Below are 10,098 nucleotides of genomic sequence, written 5' to 3'. Positions count from 1 at the left end.
CCGGTTAAAAGCGAAAGAAGAACGCGGAATTTTTTTTTACCATGATCCTGTTTTAACCGAATTGAGTAAGGGAAAAAGGTGGTTTGGACTCTGCACATGCCTTGGTCATGTGTAATACTTTCATTCCAGTTAGGGGACTGTTTGGACATCGCAAAGATCGTCAATCGATTGATCGGCGCAAGATGACGCGTCAGCAAAAAGGAAGAAAATAAACAGGAGACAGATCATGCATTTCTTCATCATAGTTCTTTTTTTTATTGCGGAATGTGCGACACCGTTCTTGAGAAAGATGAAACCTGGTGAAATGTCAGCAGCGGGAGAGAGAGAGAGGTTGGGACAGGGAAAAAGGAGTAAGTTTTGCACAACCTTGAGACAAAGTTCATGTGAAACTGAGGACGAGAGGCGCCGAAGCATTTTTTTTTTATCGAGGTATACATCACAGATAACAAAGTGTCTCCCTCTCCCCGATCCAAAAGCAGCTGCAACAGGAAAAACGAAAGAAGGGAGTCTGGCGCACACAGTAATCCGACAAACGTGCGATGCTGCTGGCGAGACAAGCATAAAACTAAGAACGCTCAATGAGTCACACAAACATAAAAGAGAAAAAAAATATCTCCACGACAAACGGAACTCAGGAAGTGCATAATGATTCTCACTGACGCTGCAACAGACGACTAGCCACAAATTTGGCAAGCAGCAGTAACATCCCTTCCAAAACCAGTTCCAAACATTTCAACCATGCACAGTTCTCTTTCATTTTCATTCCTAAACAAATCGGGACTCTCATACGTGTTCCGCGCGCAAATCGCTTGCGACTGACGTCACTCACGTCCGCCTTGCTCGGTCACAAACCCTGCCAACTTTCAGGCGGCACCGGTTTGGTCCTTTCGAAAATGTGAATAATCTGACACCCCGCACACATTTTTGTTACCGAATCGGAAAAAAACCTATACATGTGCCTACTACGAATAACTTGTAGCAGGCGTAAGGACAGATACGCTCGAGTAATTAAGCCGATTTTCAAATTTACGCTAACAGGCACATACCGGCGGCAGCGGCCGCTACACTGATAATCTAAGCCGTATGGTAAGTGCCAACTGTAATTACGTTTAGATTGGGCGCGATTTCACGACGCAGAAAGCTCGTCGGTCAGCTGTACAAACCAACGCGAGGTTGTTATCGTCAGCAATATAACTTGAAGCCAAGAATGTTTGTGCTCGCTTCTCCACACTGAAAAATGCGCATGCCCGGTCATTTCAAGCGCCACAGCAGCGTTAACGCTAACCTGATGGCAGCGAATGCTGAAGTGCAACGAAAGTTTCAGTTGCAATAAACAGAAAGAAGAAAAAGAAAAACACACACACGAGAGGGATAGGAAAACAAAACTCGAAATGAGAAGACTGCTATTCTCGAGCTTCCAGCGTTATGCATATGCGGTCGTACACCATGCAGTTATTAAATAAAGAAAAGAACTTAAAACAACAAAAACGAACACAGGAATGCAAACCAGGCTATTGGTCAGAAGGGGGTCGGGACATATATAAGGGGGGCGAGAAACAGCCAGAAAGTTGCGAAGCGTTAAAAGCGACAATGCGCCGTTCGTCGTCGTCACTGTTATTGCACATCAAAATAACATTAATAATAATAATAATAAAAATAATGACGCCCACATGCAGCAGCAGGTTGCGGTAACGGCCAGGTCCAAGCGGTCGGACGCCGCGGACCCCCCAGACGGCTGGCCGACTAGCCACTCGTCAGTTACACAATACGTCTCGTGCGATTATACACATAATGCATCGGTCTCTTCTCCGAAGAGCAAAGGAACACGACGAACGTCTCACCGGAATGTGTGTGTGTGTGTGCGCGCGTGTGTGTGTGTGTGTGAAGACGACTGCGGCGCCTATTGTGTCTGGACATATTTACATTGCGCGCGCAGTTCACGTTCAAAAAGAAATGAAAACTAGAGTGTGATAACAACAATAAGAAAAAAGAATAACACCGCTTTCTTCCTGTCTTTCTCTCTCGTTCACTCTTTTTTTCCATGCACACGACACTGCGGACACGCGCTGCACGAACGAAGAACGGGGAAGCAGGTCACAACTGAAAAAAAGGCACGTTCATATATCCGTGTGTGTGGCGTGTGTGTGTCCAAACTTCCGACTCTCGCGTTCGTGTCCTATACCAGCCACAGCGGCGATCGCGCGGGTAAGAGATGTACCGAATATGTGGGTTCATCCCCTCGAGACACCCAGTTGTCGGCCCGGACCGGGTCACTCATATATGTATACGGGAGCAAGACATACTAAGGTCCCGTGTCATTCACGAGACTAGCACAGCGAGACCGCAGGATAACGCGCCGTAGCCGCTGTCGTCGTCATCGCCGTTTCCCGGTGCTTTGATTCAATGAGACAGTGACGGCTGCTTAAAGGACGATATGTGACGAACACGGGCGCTCCGCATAGGCATACCACCCTCGCTTCACGACCCGCTCGAATTATGGAAAGGAGCGCCCACATTGACGTGTGACGGGACGTGGGGATTTTGTGCGCGCCTTGGCGCGGTCGCAGGGGCGAGCGTGAAAAAAATAAAAAATAAATAGAAGGCTACGAAACGGGTGAGGTGTGACGTAACTCGAGCTACTTGAAGCGCCAACCACGAGAGAAGCATTTCCGCCGTGTTTCCGCGGTACCCGTGAGAGCGGAAGTATTTCCCGCTTCGCCATGTCCAAGCCGTGATTAGGGCCCGAATTTCAACTGATGTTGGGAGAGCGTAGACTGCCTGTGGGCTTTTCCTAGGCCAATCTGCCTTTATATTGACTTGTCCTTTCGGCTATATGTCTGCGTATTATCTATAGGGAACAGTCGTCGTCGAGCACGTTTCTTTGGTCTATAGCCGTACACCGGCTTCTTCCGAGCGGGAGGCTTCCAGAAAGTTCATATACATCAGTTACCAATAAATATCGAATCAGAAGTCCACACGCTATCAATAAACTATGTATTGCCGTGGAAGGCACGCGCCGAATAAGCGTCGGAAGTACGTCTTTTGTGGTCGCCGTCAAGCAGCTAATCGTATCTGCTCGGACTTCGTCACTGCCGAAATGGAGATAAAGCCGTAAAGCACGGAAGCTACGTGGAATGTACAAAAATCGGCACCAATCAACTCATAAACAAGGAATCAAACAACGTGCGGGTTCTCAAAATCACTATACTCTTGTCATAAGGATGGGCAGTGGTACACTCACATTCTTTCTTTTCTTTTTCTTTGTCTCTTAAAAATACCGAGCGTTTCTATCGGCACGGGTGCACGGGGATTCCGCCCAAACATTCTCTCGCCGTTTGACTGACTCCCGACCGACTGCGATGCAGCCACGCGAACACCAAGGAGAAATGTCACATCTACAGGGGGGGGCGTAGACGTAACACCGCTTAACACGATGTCTAGATTTAGCACGCATAGGTATGCGCATTGTATACTGTCTCCTATTATACTGTACACAGCGGCCCTGTCATCGAACGCAGGCCACAATGCCACAGGAGTGCTCTGCGCGCGCAACATTTTGCGAGGATTCCACAAGAACTCGCTCACCTGTGAACTTCTGTACAAAATCGTTACAAGGAACAAATTCAAGCAAACACACGAGAAACTAGCGTTCACTTAACGGCTGAATAGAGTTAGAGAGGCTACAATCATTAGAAAAACGCCCTAATCCTGCAGTACAAAAATCAGCGCGATGTCTCAAGTTGGGTTAGATGTTATAGATGGACATTGCACAAGTCGAAACAACGCTAGCAAGAAGGAATATGAAGGCCATCAATTTCGCAACGCCGTGGATCGCCAGGCTCTTGTCGAAGCATGGTACTGCATTTGTGGGCGCAGAAAAAAGTAACAAAGTTATCAGGCGTCCGTCTATTACAGGCGCAAGTCAGGCAAACTACGCTGTCAGGCTGACATTTCTTACAAGGTGGCTGGGCACATGCCATTGCTTACATCTGACTTCCTATCTCCGTAAGACTTCCCGCAGCGTGTGCGCGTGTGTGATGTTGACATTTTACGTGGAAAAAAAAAAGACCGCTATGTCGGTTTGAGCGTCGTTAAGTTTGCGAACACAGCATGCTTCAGGAGTTGAGTGCTAAAGCAGGAAAGAAAACGAAGAAGAGCGGTAACAATTTGCGAAACGTCCGTTTGTTGGAATCGTCTCCGGGACCTTATGTGCGAACACGGCCAAATTAAGCAACGACGCAAGCAGCGCAACACTTAAACGCCACTGTTCTCGAACAAGGTCAGACAAGCTCCGCCTACTCTGAAATCAACGCCACTTTGTCACCGGGTTTCTACAGCGCACCTAACTTCTATGCTCCGTTAGGCAGAAACACCAAGCACCAAAGCAAGGCGGAGACCTTCGTCGACTCTACGAGGCTTCAGCTTCAGGATTTATTTTCTTTTTTTTTTTTTTTGGTTCGCGAAACCCCGAAGCGAGCACGGTCGACAATTAGTTGTTTTCTATAGCAAAGCACTGCTAACCGTTAACTCGGCTTTCCAAGAGACTCGGCTAGCACGTGGAGGCAGCTTTACTTCTGATAAGACATGGATACCGTGGCATGTTTTGCGTTTCACTGTTAAATGATACACGGAGCAACTTTCACAGGCACACACACGCGCGCGCCGAATGCTCAGAGTAAAATGAGTAAGGAGGCACTGACTGACGTTTGCCAAAAGCTGGACACGGTCTTGGTTTACTTGGTAAACAATCCGCTGTCAGCCAACCGATCAAGTCAATGGCGGCTAGCTGTGAGATGGCACGTGAGATGGCTGCACGACCCGAGAAAAAAAAAGTTCGGCGGCTTATACTGAACTGCGTTTCTGCTGGGTCAAGAACTAGGCGAAGCTGATCCAATGCTGGTTTTCAGTAATTTTTCGAAGCCATCAATTTAGGGTTGCGCTACGCACGTGAACAAAACTCGGAAGGCCTTCAAATCAAGCAAACGCGGGAACAATATGCGAGCTTGGAATTGCGTAGCAATCAGCAAGAGCCAAGGCTCTGCGTGTCTTTGAACAACACAACTAGTTACCGAGGACTTCGTTCAGATAATAAACTGCACGCAGCGCGTTCGCTTGGAAGGAGCGAAAGAATGAAAATAAAGAAAAAAATGCGGTTGAAACAATGCGATTGGCCTATCAAGAAAGCGCGAAACGAAACAACATGCAAGCTGGAATGGTTGCCTGGTTGGTGCGTGATGTTATTGCTCAAGTCATTATGAGGCTGAGGCCATGAATCGGGCGGTAATAGGTAGGAAAAGAAAATAAAACTAAACAGGAATTTTGTGAAGGGAAAACATTGCCAGATAATTTTGATTGGACGTGATCGCGTTAGAACAATGCATTTGCGTGCAACGTTTATGGACTTCAAATCTACTATGGGTTGGTGAATGCCATTTGGGTGTCAGCTACGGAACCAGTATAGCAGCTCCCCATGGGTGCCCTATTGCGTCGCACCTTTCATTTTCTGTGCTATGTTGAATCCCACTTCAGTGTCATCGTGTCACCAAATGTATTCTTTCTTTCTCAACATGTATAGTTATGACCTTCCGTACAAATAATTCCGTTTGTGGTGTGAGCGATGCTTTGAGGTTTAACAGCTGCACAAGGATGCACATAAAGTTTCCAGAACTTGCACTTGAAATGAGAAGCTCCTCATTCTTTAACGTCATTTAAGGACATGCTTCGCTTTCGTGCTATTATCGATCGTATTAGACGAATATTATGTCATTAATAAAGTCCTTAACGAAAAAGGAGAATAGATTTACCGGATCGCTTCTGTATGACTATGAATGTATTGCGACGACTGGTAGGAACGGAGCCGAATTGAGGTCAGAAAAGTTTGAGCGTACCACAGGAAGCGCATATTATGTTGGTCGGCCCTTGCGAGTACAGTTGCTGCGAGACATAATAGGTTGTGTCTGCTTCAGTTGATTGAGTGACTGCTGAAAGCGTTTTTGACATCGGCTGCGCTCCAGCAAAAGTGTCCATCTCTGATGATCAGTACTTCATGTCCAAGTAAAGTCATGCAAAACGCTTGCCATTATCTGACGCTTACGATAAAAAGTAAACCGACAACTCTCAAGCGGTACATAACACCGGTGCAAAGCGAGCCCGAAGCGGCACAAAACTACATATACACACACAAGCACGCACAGACGCGAACATGCAAGCGCACGCCATTCGTCTTGGGAAAAGCCAGAAGGTCCTCATAGTTAGAAGTGGTTTTAGTGGTATGCTAATGAGCGTCGGGATGGTTAGGGACGAGATTCCTGAGTGGCGGAACGTCCGCTGTTGGCACGTGGAATGGGGCGCGAAGTACTCGAACGACCAGGCGTTCGGAGCGTGCACGCATGCAACGTGTGCGCGGATATGTGCAATATGACGCCATTTGCCGTCACATCTCACTCCGTTTTGCGATTTCGCTCAGAAGGATGCCACATCTTCAAGCGAGAACCTGCTAATCGCCGATGTTGAAGTGGCCGCTCGTAAGACGGGACACGTCGCCTCGGTGCGGCAAACGACACCGCGGTTGCTGACAGTTGTCCATTTCGAACGCACACGTAACTTCCATCGCGTCCCACGCTGTGAAAGCGGCTCGTGACGTTTGGAGCTCAGTGTGCAGCTCGATTGCGAAATGCTTTGAAGGAGATGCTCGGCGCCTCAACTCGATAATTTTTTCCGCGGTGTCACAGAAAAACAATAAAATAACATAAACAAACGTAAGCAATACAAAGTTTGGTGTCAACAAAATGGCCCCAGTGCGAACGAGACAGTTGTGTGTACGTGTGTGTATGTGTGTATGTGGCATAGCTCTTGCGCTACTATATGGTGACCACAGCACGTAACCGCACAGCTGCTATAGTATAGCTTGATGACGCGCAGACCTGTGACATGAAAATTCAGTTAAGACAGTTCCTTTGTACATTGAATATGATCATGCTTCCTTTGAACGTCAATCAACGTTTTTCTTTATGGGACACGGGGAGGGATCGAGACAACGAGAAGTAAAAGAATTCACGTAAAGTCTTAAAAAGTTTGTATGCGAGAACAAATCACACAGCTAATACACGCAAGGCAGGCCCTCTGGCGCCTGCTATTTCTGCTGGATGCACAAAGACGCGCACGAACAGACACCATTGCGGAAGTTGTCCGGTTCTTCTCGCCCCAGAAGGCAGCGTATGCAGCAGGTGACATAATGGCGGGTTGTGCGGGTTTGGGGGTGGCTTCGAGAGTCTTGTCCAGCACGCACTCGCCACAACGTCATGTACACTCGCTGAGCAGTGTTGTGACGGAAGGCGTTGCTCTCGTCATTTCGCACGACGAGATGGCGATGTCTCTTTAAACGTTTCAACGACGACCACCGAATGGAGCATGTGGCCTTTTCTTAACGAGAGTGAACAGCGTGGTGAAGAGAGGTTGTTCGCTTTTAGCATAACGCTCCAAAAGAGGGTGAAATAAAGGCCAGCCATGTACGAGCGGTGTTGGTCACCAGCAGAAGACCAAGGGGGCTTTTTTTACTTCGAGCAGAGGGACAAGCGCTTCCAGAGCAGAGCGAAGGCGGAATGCATTGTTCGTCCTGCTCTTGGACAGATCGGACTATTTCCACTCTAAGCACACGTCCGATATGATTGAGGGACCAGCTGAATGCCTTCGAGCAACGTCGACGACTTGCGTCTCTACATCTTTTCTCTTTCTTTTTAGACATACGGGTTCGACCTATCTACAATGCAACGCATGGAAACCATGCAGATCTAGGAGAGCTCCAGCGTACTCTTTTCTTCCGGATTACTGAGAGAAACATTTCTAGAGTTTTCTAGGCTTTCTCAAATGGCCACAATGTGCAGGTGTTTCCCGTTTATTCATTGGCTTGTTTGTCTGGTACACAGCATTGCTCTCCTTAATAAGCGGGAACAGCCCATGAGCCAACATCGTAAATGACGTTAGCACTCTCTTCCACTTCTTCCTCACCTACGTGAAGGTCATAAACCACCTTCCGTAACTCCCAAGCCGGTTTTTCCGGCACATTTTCATCACCAATATCTGTCAACATGACATTTATAGTCAACCCGTCGATCATTTGACTGGACGTTGAGAGTCTTACCCTCCTCAAACGCAGAGAAAAGCAGGACGAACAATCAACATCCCCGTTTACGTGTCACAGCATACGCAACTGTGTCTAGAAGCAGAGCCATGCAGATAGAGAGCACGGCGTGAACTCAGCCTCGCCGGATGCACGTCAGTGCAGGCGAGCCTATGTCCAGCTGCTTCTCAAGCGAGCGATGCCCTACTCAGATCTTCAGAAGAGATGGATGGCCCTCGGGCCTTCTCGGCGGGGGCCCTTGCTCAGGGGACCGGAGGAGGCGCGGAGCCACGCTTTCCCTTCATGCCAAAGAGTCTCTTGAGCGCGTGCAGGAAGCGGAAGCGGCCTTTCTTCTTGGGCCTCTGCTGTTCGGGTGGCGGGGGCGGCGACTCGGCTACCGGCGTCGTCGGCACCGGCGAGTGCTTCCCGTTGGCCACCAGGGTCGTAGGTCGCCGCGGCGGCGTCACCGCTCGTCGCCGCTTCAGCTGCCGGGTCTGCAGGCAGGCGCGTCTCCGGGCGGGCAGGAGGAGCGTCGGCGGCGTCGACTGCCGCTCACCATCGCTGCGCGGTGCCCACGACCGGCCGAGACGCGTATGAAGCGGCGCGCTGCTCGTGCGGGGACCGGTGCTCGTAGTGGGACGGCTCGAGCGCGACGCCGCCCGAGCCTGGCGGGGGCCCGCCCCGCTGCTGGTGCGGCTGCTGGTAGGCGTGTTGTTGCTGGTGCTGCTGGTGCTGCTGTTGCTGGTGGTGGTGGTGTTGCTGCTGCTGCGCTGACCAGTGGTCCTCCGGTGGCGGCCCGTGGCGGCCAGCCGGCCCAGGAGCCTGGTGCGCAGGGGCCGACGAGTGCGACCTCTGGGAGCCGCCTCCGCCGCCCCCGTGGACTCCTTGAGACGGGTGGACGCCGCCGCCACCTCGGGGTCCGCCGCCTCCCATGGAGGGCTCGCCCCGCAGGTCTGTCAGTGCCGGGAAAGAGGAGAGGGCAGGAAAGAAGCGCTTTCAACCAGCGTCTATCACGCTGCGGTTCGCGGACACATACGGGTCCTCGATATAGTTTGGTGTGATGCCTGTGAGTGACGTACAAAACGCTTAAAACATGATCTTCCTAACAAACAGAAGTGACAACCGCACTAGTTAGGGAGGATTCGTTAGGAGGACGGTAGCACAAAGCAAGAACAACACGAGGAAGGAAGCGCCCGCTCTGTTTCCTTCCGTGTCCTCGTATTCTCCCGCGCTACCGTTGTCACAATGAATTATAATAAATCCACGTAGCTTTAACTGTAGTACATTAGTTCTGTCTCGACTAATAGTTATTTTTTTTTTGTGCCCACTTTGCCTTACGAATAATAAACATCCTCTTGGAGGACCCTGAAGCACTATTGAGATGGTCAAGATATCCACGGTACTCAAATAATTGAGAAGCACTGTGCTAAATGAAATTGAGTGCCTGAACTCATTGACGATTCAACGTACATTTCACCCTCGCTGATAATCTAAAAAAACCCATTACACCCTTGGAACGACTGCTCCGACGAAAAGCTTTAGCGTGGGACCTGCTTTGTAACTACGGGCCAGTATTACGCGCGAGGTACATTAGCACGCACCAAAATGATGCAGTATCGCTGCTTATTCAAGCGACGAATGATGCGCGTTGGAACAATGAACAGGCGTGGAAAGTTCCAGATTGCAGGAGGACGTCGGCCTTGTCATGCTGCTCACTAAGCAGATGACGATCAGCCCATCTGTCAAAACAGTGATTCATAGACTTCCGCTTTGCACAGCCTATATTGCTTATACCGTACAAGAAACATTTGACAGCTGTGTGCGTACCTGTGGAGAAGCTTACGAAGAGATAAAGAATTTCTCGTACACTGCATGCATAAAATATTATACTCACCATAAAAGGCTTTCGGCGAAGCAACATGCTTCTGTGTAGGAATGGGAGCGTGGTCATCAGAAATATTGAAACACAGTGCTGACAG

At 49.4% G+C, this 10,098-nt stretch overlaps 1 protein-coding gene across 4 annotated transcripts in view; it reads right to left on the bottom strand.

Moving 5' to 3' along the window:
• Positions 1–227: 227 nt before the first annotated feature.
• Rbp (RIM-binding protein) overlaps positions 228–10,098 on the bottom strand; it is a 410,709-nt gene continuing 400,838 nt past the window's right edge. For 3 of the 4 annotated variants that reach the window (XM_055063294.2, XM_055063288.1, XM_050169575.3), the window contains one exon: positions 228–9,072. In XM_055063294.2, coding sequence (XP_054919269.1) covers positions 8,383–9,072 — 690 coding nt within the window. In that variant the 3' untranslated portion in view covers positions 228–8,382. The remainder of the gene's footprint in view (positions 9,073–10,098) is intronic. The other variant, XM_055063302.2, reaches the window with a different exon arrangement.

Source organism: Dermacentor andersoni, chromosome 3 (genome assembly GCF_023375885.2).
Source record: "Dermacentor andersoni chromosome 3, qqDerAnde1_hic_scaffold, whole genome shotgun sequence".
NCBI classification, from domain to species: Eukaryota; Metazoa; Arthropoda; class Arachnida; order Ixodida; family Ixodidae; genus Dermacentor; species Dermacentor andersoni.
Note: the sequence above shows the minus strand (reverse complement) of the source record. Positions and strands in the feature narration are given on the sequence as shown.